This window comes from Malus sylvestris, chromosome 1, assembly GCF_916048215.2.
Source record: "Malus sylvestris chromosome 1, drMalSylv7.2, whole genome shotgun sequence".
In the NCBI taxonomy this organism is placed as follows: Eukaryota; Viridiplantae; Streptophyta; class Magnoliopsida; order Rosales; family Rosaceae; genus Malus; species Malus sylvestris.
In genome coordinates this window covers 4,187,177-4,201,600 of record NC_062260.1, presented here as the reverse complement: position 1 = coordinate 4,201,600, position 14,424 = coordinate 4,187,177, and the positions used below count along the sequence as shown (strand labels likewise).

Below are 14,424 nucleotides of genomic sequence, written 5' to 3'. Positions count from 1 at the left end.
GAAATGGATTAAATATGAAGTAAACTTCTCCATTCTAATCCTAACAGTTTGGGATGATTGGAATTGATAAATTTTCTTCTTGATAATCCATCTCCTACCTTCAAACTGATCATATTTTCAACCTAAGGTGAAAGAAATAAAAAAATTGCGACCAACTTTAAGGTAGAAGATACACAAGAAAAATACTTATCCTTTCCAACCATCCCAAATCGGTAGGACTAGAAAGGAGAAGTTTCATTCATATTTAATCGGGTTTAGGACTCAAATAACCAAATTTCAACCATGTCTTCGTACACATTTACACCAAAGGGAAAACATGTCCAATTAAAAGAAGTATGTTGGGTTTTTGGCTCAAAATTAGGATGATGCAATAAATTAGGTTTGTGTTACCTATTTGGTTTTGGTGTCCTATTTGGGTTTGGTTTTAACTTCTTAGTTAGTTTCCTTAGTGGAGAGATTTTGTTAATTACCTATTTGATTAGCATTTGGATTTATTTCCTATTAGGATTCCTATTGTAACCTAAGTCCTATGCACTATAAATAGGACATTAGGGTTAGGGTATTTTGTGTGGCTTATTCGTGTGACAATTTGGTGAGAGTCAATTTGTGAGTTAGAGAGCAATTTGGAAGAATTTTCTCCGTTAGGTTTGGGTTCTCTACTCGTTTGGTTTAGGGTTTATAATTTTTGGGATTTGGATTGTGAGAGTTTAAACACTCTTTTGTAATCTTCGTTTGTTTAGTGAAATTCCTCGCCGTGCTTCGCCCATGGAGTAGGCTTTACGCCGAACCACGTAAATCTCTTGTGTCAGTTTGAGATTATTTGTTTTAGCTTTCACCTACGACGTTGATATTTGGTACTTTGTTATAATTTGCTTCCGTTTGCGCATAAAAGTACAACAAAGTAAACCCAAAATTACTCAAAGCTGCACGACATGTTAACCAAAAAATAATAATTGCCTATATAAACAACAAACAAAAGAAAGAAGCACAAACATTACACACAAGAGGAAGAATAATTAATCTCTCATATGCCCATCTTAGTCCTAGAGTTCCACTATCCATGAACCAAATAGTATACATAAAGGGAATGATAAAAAAAAAAGTAAAAAAAAAAGAAAAAGTAAGACGTTTCATGTAACCGGAAAAAGAAAAGAAAACCTCAGAGATCCAAAGGCTGCCGGAGCATAAACACACCGGGAACATCAGGCGGAATTTTGTAAAACAATAGAAGCGAACAAACACAAGTTGTCTCTCTTAACCCTTCTGCATTTTTTCTACATATGCCTGCAGCAAATGTGAATACCGATACTGTAAGAAACATTGCCACAAAATTTACTAACTACGTTAAATTTGTAACGGAGTAAACAGATGATAAACAGGATATGACAAAGAGTCAAAGTAGGCAAGGAGACACGGCCTAGTTAAAACAATTCCAAAATTAATATCCACATATTAGACTCCGCGGATTAGAAATTATAAAGTGTAATACCGTATTGGAGCAAGACAATAGAGGGAAAAAGCAAAAAAAAAAAAATCAACTTCAAGTGTACTCGAAGCCTCATCTTATTAGTTTTAAATTTCATAAATACCCCTCTGTGCAGAAGAGTAATTCTTTAAAAGAATGAAGTTCACTGTAATAATAACATAACTAGAACACAAAAGTTTTCCTTAGGCGTAACTCGGAACCAACCATTTCTTAATATGAATAATATATGTTAACTAGAACACAATAGAAACTAGCTACAATGCAAATTCAATGTAAGAAAAGTTTTGGTAAGGATTGCACAAAAACCACCAGAATCGCCACAGGCATAGAAAAATCTAAAAATCTGAGAAATTCCCCATGCAATTTTCCGTGAAATATGTAGACACACTGGACTTTTCTCTGCATACCCAAAGGCGCCCAAGCTTATGTTTAGAGAGCAGGGGGTTTTGAAGGCAGGTAGCGATGGCACACTGGGGGATTAGAGGAATGGATTCAAATTCTTTTTTCAAAGAAAGGAGAGAGGAGATGGAGAAGAGAAGAAGGAGAGGTAAGAGTTGGGAATATCTTTTAAAAATGGTCATGGAAGCTACATGTGACCTTATTTAACAAAAATGGTCAAAATTATACAGAGGTGTCCATTACTAAACAGCAAAAAGTCTTAAATGTGACATCGTCAAGAAACAGAAAAACGGCTCAACCGCACACACCACTAATATTCCCGCTTTGGTTCAAGTGTTATCACCTTTCTACGGACACATCAAAACACAAATAAGAAATCACAGACCCACAATGGTGGGGTAAATAGAATGAAGCTAGAGAAGGAAAAGGAAGGAAAAGATGACCCCAAATGCGTTCAAAAATGGAGCTAATGCGTTCAAAAATGGAGTTTAGTCATATAATAGATATTTCTTTTTTTTATCGAAACCAAATTTTCATTAAGAACAGAGAAAAGGTACAAAGCAATGGACTCATCCACAGGACTAGCAACCTAAAAACAGAAAGAAAAAAAGACACTAACTAAAACTGGATTTCATTTAAGAATAAAAACATACGCCAACAAAGAAGTATTCCTAAACAAAAGAGAGAATGCAGAAGTACTCCTATACAAAAGAGAGAATGCAGAAGTATTCCTAAATAAAAGAGAGAATGCAGCTAGCATAAATTAATCAACAGTATCAGCACTTACCTGTACAAGTTTAGTAAGCTTCGGTTTTGAAAATGATAGATAATGGTCAATCTTCTCTTGTGTCTGGGGAATATTAGCCCCCTGCATGGTACTGGTCACTTTATCAACCACCTTCTTCACTATCGTTTTGTAAGCATCTTTGCTGACTTGACCTTCTTTCCATGAGGGTTTTAAAAGCTCCTTGACGTTTTCCACAAGTGCAAATCTAAATGCACGGCTCCCCTTCACTTCCTTGACTTTCTTGCCCCCTTTGACCTCTATGGGACCATTCTCTGGGGAATTATTCTCTTCCTGCACGCTCTTGCTTTCCTCGGCCCCAAGTGCACCATTTCCCTCGACAACCTCAGACTTTGCACCATGCTGACTTAATTGGTGATCCTTATGTGTAGGTTCTTCCACTGGATTATTAGTCTGATGATAATTGTTTGCATTTGCTCCACTAGGTAAAGACGATAGAGATACAACATTTGACAGGTTCTCTACTTTTCTATCAATGCTTGTGTTTCCAGCACTATTTGGCAAAAGGCACATTTGATTGTTAATAATTCTATGTTCTATGCTATCACACATAGGATCATACGGCTTATGAGATACCACCGTTGGATCGCGCTGAATGGCTGCTGCCAAAAGCTGCTCAGTAGATCTTTCTGATTTGGGAAGGAGAGGTGCATTATGAGAATTTAAAGCAGCATAAATCTGTGGAAGTTGCTGCCGATTTCCAAGTAACTGAGCCAGAGAAGCTGAAAGATTGGTAAGTTGCGTAAGTTCTTTACCACCTACCAAATTTGGAACTTGAGGAATTCCATCAACTAGTGAAGTTTTTGCATCCCCTATATCTGACTTGGTCACAGATTTACTCTCTGGGGACAGTGTATCTTGTGGACTTTTTACAACTCCTCCGCATGGGATTAGTTTTTTACTTTGCCCACTTGTGCTTAATCCTGAAAAAGGAAAAGCACTTGAACTCTGGCCACTGTGGTCAAAGCTTTGGCGGGCCATGATATTTGCAGTAACATTTAGGTTATTACGAAAACTAGAAGGTTCTTCAATGGCAGTCCTATTGTCATATGGCACGGATATAACTCCATCTACCCTTACATCCTTGTTCTGCAGAAAATCAGATCTTTCAGCTACCATTGGTTCAATAATTGAAGCAGCACCATGCACCTGAGTGGAAGGTTCTGAACCTTGAGTAATGCGACTATGCTCTTGTTTCCCAACATGGTTGGAGGATTGCACCGTGTAATTCCAATCAGGAGACATGTCACCAAGCCATTTTTCAGTATCTCTCGATTTAGGAAGATCCACACGAGCACCCACACTACCTTCGTTCCACAGATTTGTATCCTTCTCATTCCTCTCAACTGCTTCATGACTAACACTACGGTCAGCACAATTTTTGTTCTCATTGTTCTTATCACACCCCCATCTATTATCATCTACAGACCAAGCACTAGACCTTACCTCTGGAACACCAATATTTCTGTTATCTACAGTCAACATCGCGGCATCTGACAGAGTCCCGGTATCACTCCATTTTGGACCACTCCATGCTGGGGCTGCATCATTTAAACTGTGACTTGGGCCCCACCGGCCATCCCGTGACATTCTTTCAGGACTTGCACGAGCTTGAATATGATGAGAAAACCGACAATTCTTTTTATTACGACAATTTCCCGCAGCAAAAAATTTGCAAGGAATATCACTACTCCTGTGCAGTACACGCTCAGCACCTCGCTCTGTAGAAATATCTCTGTTCCTTCTTTCATTTTCCCTTTCTCTAGTATTCTCATTTGTAGAACCTTTACTGAATCCATCAGAAGCACGATGGTGATCGAACTTGCAAGATGCCCCCCTCCGGCACTTCCCTTTTGCAAAATCACTACAATACGCAGAATATCTTTCACTTTTTAATGGATAGTACTCGGTGGTATCAGGAGGGGTAGAGTATCTCGAAGCATCACATTTCCTGTGTCGACTTTCCCAGCTATCATCATAATTGGAATTACCCTCATGAAGCATTTGGCAATCACTACCTCTCCTGCATCTCCCAGTCATAAAATCTTTGCACAATTGAGCTGAAATTCCTGGCCTGCCTCTATTTCTGTCGAGGAAAAGTGATTCCCGCCTATAACCACGATCAGGGCTCCTACTCCAGCTCTGGCTCTTACTCCTGCTCCAGCTCTGGCTCTTACTCCTGCTCCTGCTTCTACTTCTACTCCTACCTCTGCACATAACGTCCACCAACAGCTTCTACTGTTATATGCGTCAAAAAATGCTATCTAGATTGTAATAACATAAGAAAAAAGAAAAAAGTGAGTCAGAACTGACAAAGAGTTAAAAAAAAAAGGCTAACCTCAGTGACCTTCTCCAACCACTTTTTGGGGACCGACTGCGATGTTCTCTCCACTCATCAAGACCAGGAGACATCCTTGTGCTGCAATTTCCATCTCCATCCCACACCATAGAGTCATTCATGTATCTCTTGCATCCCTTATTGATACTCTCATTTTTATGTGAGCCTCTGCTTCCGGGCAAAGGTTCCCTGGATGGCATATCCAAATCATGCTTAGGTCTGTGCAGATCATTTGTCTCCGGAGAAAGCCAGTCACGTCCAGATTCCTTATGATGAAATGCCCTACCTGCCTTTCCCATCCAACCGTTGTCCTGCATATTTGCATCTTCAAATTGAGGCCCTTCTACCAAATCCCATTTAGAAGACCGCTTTCTGTTGCTTCTACTCATTTCTCTCGGGCTTACTGACACCCTTTACTTATTCTTATTCAGAAAAATCTGGAGACATGAAAAAATCAATCAATCTCAAAGACATTTTCTGATCACTCTTGCGCTTTCTTAGTATCATTTTAAGTCTACTAGAGTGTATAAAATATTGATGTTACCAAGACAAAAAATACATGTGAAACAATAAAATAGAAAATCAATGAAAAACCAAATTTTATATCACTACCTATGAGCAGGATTAAAAATATATTACCAGTTTCAGCCAATGAAGCACGGATACGGATACGGTGATACAATACAATACGATAGGACACAGCGATATGGAAATAAAATTTATATAATAAATATATATTTTATAAACATATTTTGAATAACAATAAAAAAAATAATCATCTAAATTTAAATTTATATAATTCAAACAACAGGAAGGATGGTAGTGGTGTAGTAGGTCCGGTGGGCAAGGTAGTTTTGTTAGTTTTGGGCTTTAGTCCCATTTAAACCCTTAAAAATAATAAAAATAAAAATAAAGAATATGGCGTGGTTTTTGTCTTCAGAAACAAAGGAAACGGCAGATCGACCTCCCACCAGATCGTGTCATCTTCTTCGCAAGGCCTTCTTCCACCAGATCGTGTCATCTCTGTTGCGAGCCCTTCTTCAGATCGCATCAAAGGGCAAAGCAGGGGATATCCGTATCCAAACCATCGGATACCCGTATCCATCTGTCGAACGCCGTATTCATTGACCCAGATACGTATACAAGGCGTACCCAATACGCAATATGGAACAGAACTGCCGTATCTGTGCGTAGTAGGTTTCAGCGCTAAGTATAATAACAATCTTTTTGTCAAAAAATAGAGGACATCTCTATTAGCACTACAAAAAAGTCATTGCACTCCTCCCTCGACTCTTGCAAAAAGGAATGCAAGTTGACAACTTTGGACACCAATAACTGCTACAATGGAATAAAATCATACTTCAATTAGACTGACCAAAGAGAATATGGATGCAGAAGACAAATACAACTTGTCATGGAGTATATATAAAAAATACACACATATGGTAGAAAAAAATGAAATGTAAGAATAAAAGGTTGTGGAGACTATCCATTTATTCACCCTTTATTTGTAAAACACATTACGTTTGGAGCGGACAGGGACAGTGCCTGTCACTCAGCATGACACATGGCAGGGAGGTCCATACTCGAGATAGAAGTTCTTTCAAATAAATGTGTCTGGTTCTTTTTTTTTTTTTGAGAAGAATAAGAACGTGACACGTAATGGTGATATTCATGCATTGATCAACTATCCCGTGGGAAAAGTTGCAGATTTGTGTCGCAGGTGAAAAGCCCAGTATAGTTAGTCCCAAAAAAGAAAAGCCATGTGCACGCACACACCCCTCTAGCAAAATGACCAAGAATATTTAACGTACCCATAATTGATTATTCTGGGCATCTTGCAGTGACATGTTGTGGATACATCACTGATTCTGCTGTCGTCCACTGCAACCTCTGTTGGCATCCAACTTACACGTATCAAATATCATAAGTGGTGCCTTCCCTTACTTAAACTACCCAAGCATTCATCTTCATAATAACTGGAATATCATATGTCATAACCCTCATGTTTTTTATAACAGTAATCTGTTTTGTTTCTATACTTAAATTGGTGTATCCAAACATCCAATGAACAAGCAATATGATGTGAAGTTTATTGTTAAATGTTGAAGCATCAAACACATTGTGAGAATCGATTTACAATCACCATTCAATATTGCTATGCATTTGGTCTGATTCACATTGTTAACAGATACAAGGAAAGACACACATAAAAGACAATTTTTCCACAAACAGAATGCCTTGTGTCTAGTTCCTGCCTATCATCTCGGGTCCTGTGTTTGGGAAAAAAATTAAATTCCTTCAACTGCATTTGAAGATGAAGTAAACTACAATCTGGTGGACTTGATCAACATATACTTCCAACAAAAGAGGGGTTGAAGTAAACGACCATATGCCTAAGGTGACTTCACACCTCAAGCAAGCTTCAAAAACAGTTTTCCAGAGACTGAATTTCAAGTTAAGGGATTGGAGAGAACTTTTTCTGGCTTCTTGCGTGGTATATTAATTCTCCTTTTCAAAGATGATTTCATAGTTTCATAAACATCAAATCCTATCCCACAGAATTGATTGGCATACATGAGTGAAAGCTACCATCAGCTGAAGTTATAGGCTGAATGAAATGGTCAACGGGAAGATAAAACAGCCTAGAGTTTTGTTTTAATGAAGTAAGCCTTTTTCCTATGTCTTATATATTGGGGGTAACACAAATTGCATGGAGTAACCTCCAACAAAGAAGTCAGAGAGACACTAAGGAAAAACCATTCAATATTTGGGGTAACATCAAATTTTGGAACATAACAATTTTCAAAGCCCTTTACAACCCCGACGACCATACAGAAAATCAGGAGTGACACTTTACTTGAAGATCCTTTTGGTGAAATAGCTGAACTGAAATGACTTATTGGCATGAATCTGAGACAAGATCCCATCGTTTCAAATCACAGTTCTATCAATTGGATGAAGATTAATTAGACTGGTGACCACTGGGTTAAATACAGGCTACAATAAAAATATATCTTTCTACAGAACAGAACATTAATATACCACACTGAACAGCAATGACAGACAATCCACTTTACATTTGCAAGAGGCTGATTTGGACATATAAGCTCATGTACGAAATAGGAATATTTGTTGTTATTGAATGATATCATTAGCCATGACACTGACCTTAATATTTTTGAGACTTCAAATAAAAACACCCCGAATTTTTCAAACAATGTGAAATTTCTCACCTGACCCCAGTTACCATGTTGTAACATCTAGATACAAAAAACACCTAGTCTTACAACAGGGAAGAACAATCAGCAATTTCCTAAGCCCCAAGCCAAATTGATGGCCACCACAAGGGAATGAAGATACACTCAAGTCTGTCTCCAAACAAGTCAATAAATTTCAACAACTAGCCATATCCTCAACTTCAAGCACACAAACTCTCGCCTTTGCATGGCTTTTGAATCGTTGCATGCAGGCATAATATCTCTCTGCTCTCCAGCCTCAATCAAGGATCTTTCAGGCTCCTCCCCTCACTTCATCATAACACCGATTAACATTTAGCATCAGGGGCATCAAAGCTGAAGGTTGATGTATTCTCTTCTAACTTCATGGACTATGAAGTAATTCTATTTTGTTATCCCCAAACCTTTCAGAGCAACCTCCAGTCTAAGAATTTATCAAATAATATGTACTAAGTCCCAATGTAGCTCTTTGGTAAGGAGCTATTGCAATCAGTTACTTTTGTACGAAATTGGTAATCCCTCCATGCAGTGACCCCCATGAAATTACTGCAGAAAATTATACTAGATATTAGCACCCAGTAAATGTACTCTCTTATTGAGTAACATAGATCTAAAGTATACACTAGATCCATCTATCAAGGTGCCTAGGCTACTAGAATAAGTTTACGGATGTACAAAACAATGAAAGAGCAAGGAAACAAACAAACAAAAAGAATCAGAATGAAAATAAATCATCCATAACAAGGTGATAGCCAGATATTAGAAAGGTTTCAAAGAAAGTAAGCCACCCTACATTCCTACCTGCTACCGTTCAAAAGACCTCAACTTCTCTCCTTCAACTTTACCAAGACAATATTCCCTTGGAATATCACATCTCTACCTATCCATATATCATTTGACGGTTTGACCCAACATAAAATTTAAACATACAAAGATCGCCACCTACATTATTTACCTTTTAAAGACAATAATATTAGACTAAGATCATATATATCCGAACTAGTTGAAACTAACTTATTGTTAGGCCAATCTACATCTCAATAAAATTTAAACGAAAAAAATAAAAATAAAAACTGACTCGGGAACTTGTTCGAAGTCAGGACACCAATTGGGCCACACCAATTACCAAGAATACACAGTCAAGCAACTACAAGAACTTCAAATCACACTCACAAAGTTAAAGCAGTAGAATTAATCCGAGGCATAAAAGCTCAAATCTTTCTACTATACAACAAAACCCAACTCAAATTCTCTATTACCCACAAAACACAGTAAGATTCTCACTGATCCAAGTTAAAAAAATAAAAAAATAAAAAATAAACACACACACAAAGAGCTGAAAAAAAAATGTAAACCTAAACCCTAATCATCGAATTGAAAGAAAAACAAAAGCAAAATTTTTTTTAAAAAGTAAACTAATACGAAACCCTAAATAAGGAATTGAAGAGCAAAGAGAGAAAGAACTTACAGAAATTAGAGAGAAACCCTAGAGTGCGATGGGAGACCTCCGCCGCCTGTAGGACTTTGCCATACTTGAATCACTTTCTTTGTCAAAAGAGGGGTGTGAGAGTACGCTGGGTAGAGGAAAGGGAGCTGGGGAGAATGAGAGGAGCATTTTACTGTGGGCCCGCTTAAAGAGGAGATTTTTTTCTTGGGCTTTTTACCAACAAGTCCAATATGGAGCCCAACAAAACAAAGCGGCCCACATATTCAGAGATTGGATAAGTAAGTTGAAAAATTAATTACTTGTCAGAAAGTTAGAATGGTTTCTCCATTCAACAATGCAAGTGTTGTCGATTGAAATCAGCAACTCAGTTCACTTGCTCAAAGGGTGGATGCGAATGGTAAATTGAATGACATTAACGCGAGTACCAAATAGAGAGGGGAATGCACCATTTAAGGCATTCCAAATCAACACACAACTGCCCTGCGCAAACCTCTCAAAGACCTTGATTTTTATTTTCCTTTTTCCCGCCAACACACATTCAGTTTGGATAAACAACACTATGAAGGCAACCGGCAACATCTTCAGTTTAGATAAACAGCACTAGAGCTGTAGAATCAGCCGACCGAGAAGCTCATTTAGTTTGAATAAACAGCACTGCTTCGAGACCGACTAGTTATTTATCCAAGTTCCCGATCAACAAGGATTTCTGAGTCCTTGTTGGAAGAGTCATCTCATTAGCCTTCTCGCGCGAAGTGAAGTATTACCAGGCTACTACATTTGACACACTGAAAGATGAATTTGATATTGAACCTCGCAGAATTAGCAACCTTGTCTTCAGGCTCTAGAACCTGAAGGTCGCAGTCACAAGATCAAGAAGTTAGCAGCACACCTAACGCCACATCAACACTCATTTTACTCCCTGGCCAAGCTCGGCCGACGAGTTGGCACGTCCAACATTCGACCGAAAAACGTTGTTAGCTCATTCATTACTCCGTCTGCGCACCACATAGGGTAAGTGGTTTTTAGGGTTAACAAATACGCATTTGCAACAGTAGAATTTTCTCTTACAAGTATGGAATATGCATTTTCGAGAAAGATATTCCTTTTGCAAAAGTGGGATAAGTTTTTGCGACAGCAAATAATGACACTATTGTTGTCCTAAGTTTTCGTTTTACTAATATATGCACGTTATCACAAATGTGAGTGTGACCGTTGGGTCCAAAGCTAAATTATTTAGGTTTAGGTCTCACCATTGGATTGCTTGGGTTTAAACCCAAATATTTTGATTTGGGTCTTCCGGAGTTGGTCTTGCATCCATCGGTTCATCCACACCCCAAGTAACAACCATATATCCATTAAGAAAGTCAAATTTAATGACTATCCAAGTTCAACCACTCTTCCCATTCAACGATAATATTAAAAGAAATTACTGATAATAAGTGTTATAATATTGCACCCAAAGACGAATACTGAAATCTAAATGCGCAAATAATATCTAAGTCCAAATAATATATATATACACACACAGACCCTTTAAGGGAAGAAATCCCCACTTTTTAAAAAAAAATGAGGACACCCTCTTAACCATTAGATTTGGTTTTAATGAAATTCTGTGGTTGAGATTAAATCACAGGCCACAGAATCTCAACCATAAAATTTCATTAAAGCCAAATCTAACGGTCAAGAGAATGTCCTCATTTAAAAAAAAAAAAATGGAGATCCCTTCCCTTAAAGGCTTCGAATATATGGTTGCTTAGTGTTGTCATAATCTAAAATTATATTAATAGAACTCTGGTTGTCAACTAAATCTCTATGAAATTACCACTTTAACACTCTAATTAAAACTGAAGAGAAATAAAAAATATGAGTAATTCAGTAATTACAAGACCACAAATTTTATTGTTTTTTATGTGAACCTCACAATCAGATAATAATAATAGACTCTATTTAAAAAGAGAATTGTTATTAGCACTTCAAAAATCTCATTTAGCACTCCAAACTTTCTATAATTAGAAAGAAAAATACATTTGTGAAGAGTGTGAAAGAGATTTTTGGAGTGCTAATAACCATTCCCTTCAAAAATTCAAAATTAAATTAAAAAATTGGCACACGTCCTTCTCTCTCATCAAATCTCTTTGGCTTCCCTATGCATCTTTCTCACCAAAATCCTCTTCAACCATTCTAACCACCCCACCTCTTTCATCCCCTTCTCCCACCCTGCGTGCTTGCCTCTAACCCACTTGCAAATTATGTAGGCTCTTCCTCTCCTCCAAAACCCTAATCGCCCTCTGCCAGACCCACCACCCAACAACTTCTCCCACATCCTCTACGTTTTCCACCATGCCCATCTGTCGCCACCCCTTGCTTCTTTGACACACGAATCCTAGACTGGAGCCCCTCCCACCATGAATGGGCATCCAATGTTATGAAGGTATGAGCCTCATTATTTAGTTTCTGCATCTTATGCGAGGTTAAGGTCGTACCCAGTGCACAAGGCTCCCGTTTTATGCAGGGTCTGGGAGAGGTGAATGTCGGCTAGCCTTACCCCCATTTATGGAGAGGCTGCTCCCAAGTCTCGAACCCGGCGAGGTTGGAGGAAGAAATTTTTAAGCATTAAAAATCTCTTGCAATTCGTTAGATGTGTCATCGAAATACATATATTAATCATAATTTATCACTCCTCAATTACTTATTTTGTTGCATTTGATTGTTTTTACTCTTTGTTGCAGGGCTTGGTTTCATCCAAGTAGAGTTCCATATTATACAACTTTTGGGAGATGTACTGCAGTTAGTGATGATTTTAGTGTTTCATGTAACAATATTTTTACAAATTATTATAAATTTTGAAAGTATTGCCTAACTCATAAGTTTGGTTTTATTTCACTAATGTTAGTAATTGTTTTTCATAAGTTCATGTAACACATACTACATTGAAAATAATTTTTTTTTCGAAATGACGTATACATTGCACATTGATTATAACTCATACCACAACAAAAAAAATTTGAGTTGCACATGTATAGCGTGTGTGCCGATTGCTAGCCTAAATTAATCTGTGTTAAAATCTTTAGAGTTCATAATTTGAATTGTACTCTCCATCACCAACGAGTTCCCCAAATATCTCCTGATAACTTGTTGCAGCATGAACCCAAGGCATTCCATACCTATGTATTTTAGAATACAAGTAAATCCAATTAAGTCAAAGTTCCTCATTCAACTATACACGGGTAGATGAGTCTGAATTACTCCTATTTGACTTAAAAAATAATTTTCATCTTGTAGTACGAATTGCTTAATCACTAGCTCCTCCATCTTGTCTTTAAATTTCTGCTCTTTCCCTTTCACATTTTGGTTGATTATCTCTTCGAGCATAAATGAATTTGAGCAGGACGAGCCTACCTGTTGTTGGCATGTATCAATGTACCAAAGATATTCAATGTATGATAGCGTATGTTAATGTTCCTAAAATAGGATTAAATGTACTAGATATCCTTGTACTTCTATATATACTTTCTCATTGAGAGAAGAATACAAACAACAATTCAAACTGTAAAACTCTCATATAGTTTTATGCTTTTATCTTAGCATCAGAGCAAATTTCTACCTATTTCTTCCCTAGGGAAAAAAGAACGCCTAAACCCAAAAAACCTATTCTTGCCGTGTAGCTTCCTTGGTTGCTAGTGTTAAGGATACAATAGGACCACCAACTAAGTCTATATCTGATTAAAAGATTTCTTATCTGTTAAGATATAGTTGGTAGAGTAGGTGGTTGTATCTATATATATTGTATTGTACATATTCTGAAAGTGTAATGAAATCATTCTATTTCAATCATCTCTCTCTCTAGAATTCTTTCTCTCTCTACCTCTAATTGTTCTCTCACAGAATCATGAGTTTCTACATGGTATCTTCGCCGTTGTCTAACGACCTAGATCCACCACTTCCGTCTTCTTGAATTTTCTCACCTCTTTCTCTTCTCCCAAACAGATCTTCTCTGCCCTAATTTCTTCAATTTCTTGAATTTTTCTTCTCTAATCTTCTGGATGGCTGCAAACTCTTCCTCTCCGACTGCTTCGTCTGGTTCTCGTGTCGAAGTTCCAAATCCATCAGCTCAATCTCTCTCTTCGATTACCGTTCAGAACATTACTGGTATGATGGCGACGAAACTCACTCGTCACAATTACATCACCTGATGCAGTCTCTTCCTCCCTGTTCTGAAGCAATTCAAGCTTTTAGGGCTTGTTAATGGCACTGATGTGTGTCCTACTCCGTTTGTGCTTGATTCTTCCGGATCTCAAATTCCTAATCCAGTGTATGAGACTTGGTGTGAACGAGATCAACTCTTGATGATTTGCATAAATTCGACTTTATCTGAAGATCTACTTCCTTTAACGGTTGGCATGGATGATTCCAAATCTCTCTGGCAATCTCTCGAGCATCGTTTTTCTGGTGCTTCTCGCACTCATATTCACATCTTACGCTCGAAGATCCAAACTATTCAGAAAGGTGACTCTTCAATGACAGATTACCTCAACTCTCTCAAGGAGATCTCTAACAAACTTGCAGCGGCTGGCGATCCGATTTCTGAATCCGATCTTGTTGCCTACATACTTTCTGGCCTCTCTAATGAGTATGATTCATTCGTTGACTCTATTGAAACAAGAACTGAAGCTATCAACACTGATGAACTCCACGGATTACTTCTTAGTA

The 14,424-nt window shown here is 37.8% G+C and overlaps 1 protein-coding gene across 5 annotated transcripts; it reads right to left on the bottom strand.

Annotated features, from left to right (window-relative positions):
* Nucleotides 1-935: 935 nt before the first annotated feature.
* LOC126633086 (zinc finger CCCH domain-containing protein 38-like) lies at nt 936-9,885 on the bottom strand. Of its 5 annotated transcripts, XM_050303639.1 has the most exons (6): nt 9,736-9,880; nt 8,265-8,813; nt 6,843-6,921; nt 5,029-5,465; nt 2,673-4,899; nt 936-1,284 (listed from the first exon to the last, which is right to left on the bottom strand). In XM_050303639.1, exons 4-6 carry the CDS (start codon nt 5,415-5,417, stop codon nt 1,255-1,257), a joined length of 2,646 nt encoding a protein of 881 aa, XP_050159596.1. In that variant the 5' UTR covers nt 5,418-5,465; nt 6,843-6,921; nt 8,265-8,813; nt 9,736-9,880; the 3' UTR covers nt 936-1,254. The 5 variants fall into 5 exon arrangements, with proteins under 5 accessions (XP_050159596.1, XP_050159608.1, XP_050159622.1 ...); XM_050303651.1 differs by lacking the exon at nt 6,843-6,921; XM_050303665.1 differs by lacking the exon at nt 8,265-8,813 and having other exon boundaries at nt 9,736-9,869.
* Nucleotides 9,886-14,424: the final 4,539 nt, after the last annotated feature.

What these genes read in the sequence shown, in the direction of transcription:
- LOC126633086 (XM_050303645.1), bottom strand. Translation starts at nt 5,417, where the DNA reads ATGAGTAGAAGCAACAGAAAGCGGTCTTCTAAATGGGATTTGGTAGAA. An exon ending in GGTTGGAGAAGGTCACTGAG is followed by an intron (nt 4,900 to 5,028) that starts GTTAGCCTTTTT and finishes CGTTATGTGCAG; the next exon opens with AGGTAGGAGTAGAAGTAGAA. An exon ending in AGCTTACTAAACTTGTACAG is followed by an intron (nt 1,285 to 2,672) that starts GTAAGTGCTGAT and finishes CATTTGCTGCAG; the next exon opens with GCATATGTAGAAAAAATGCA.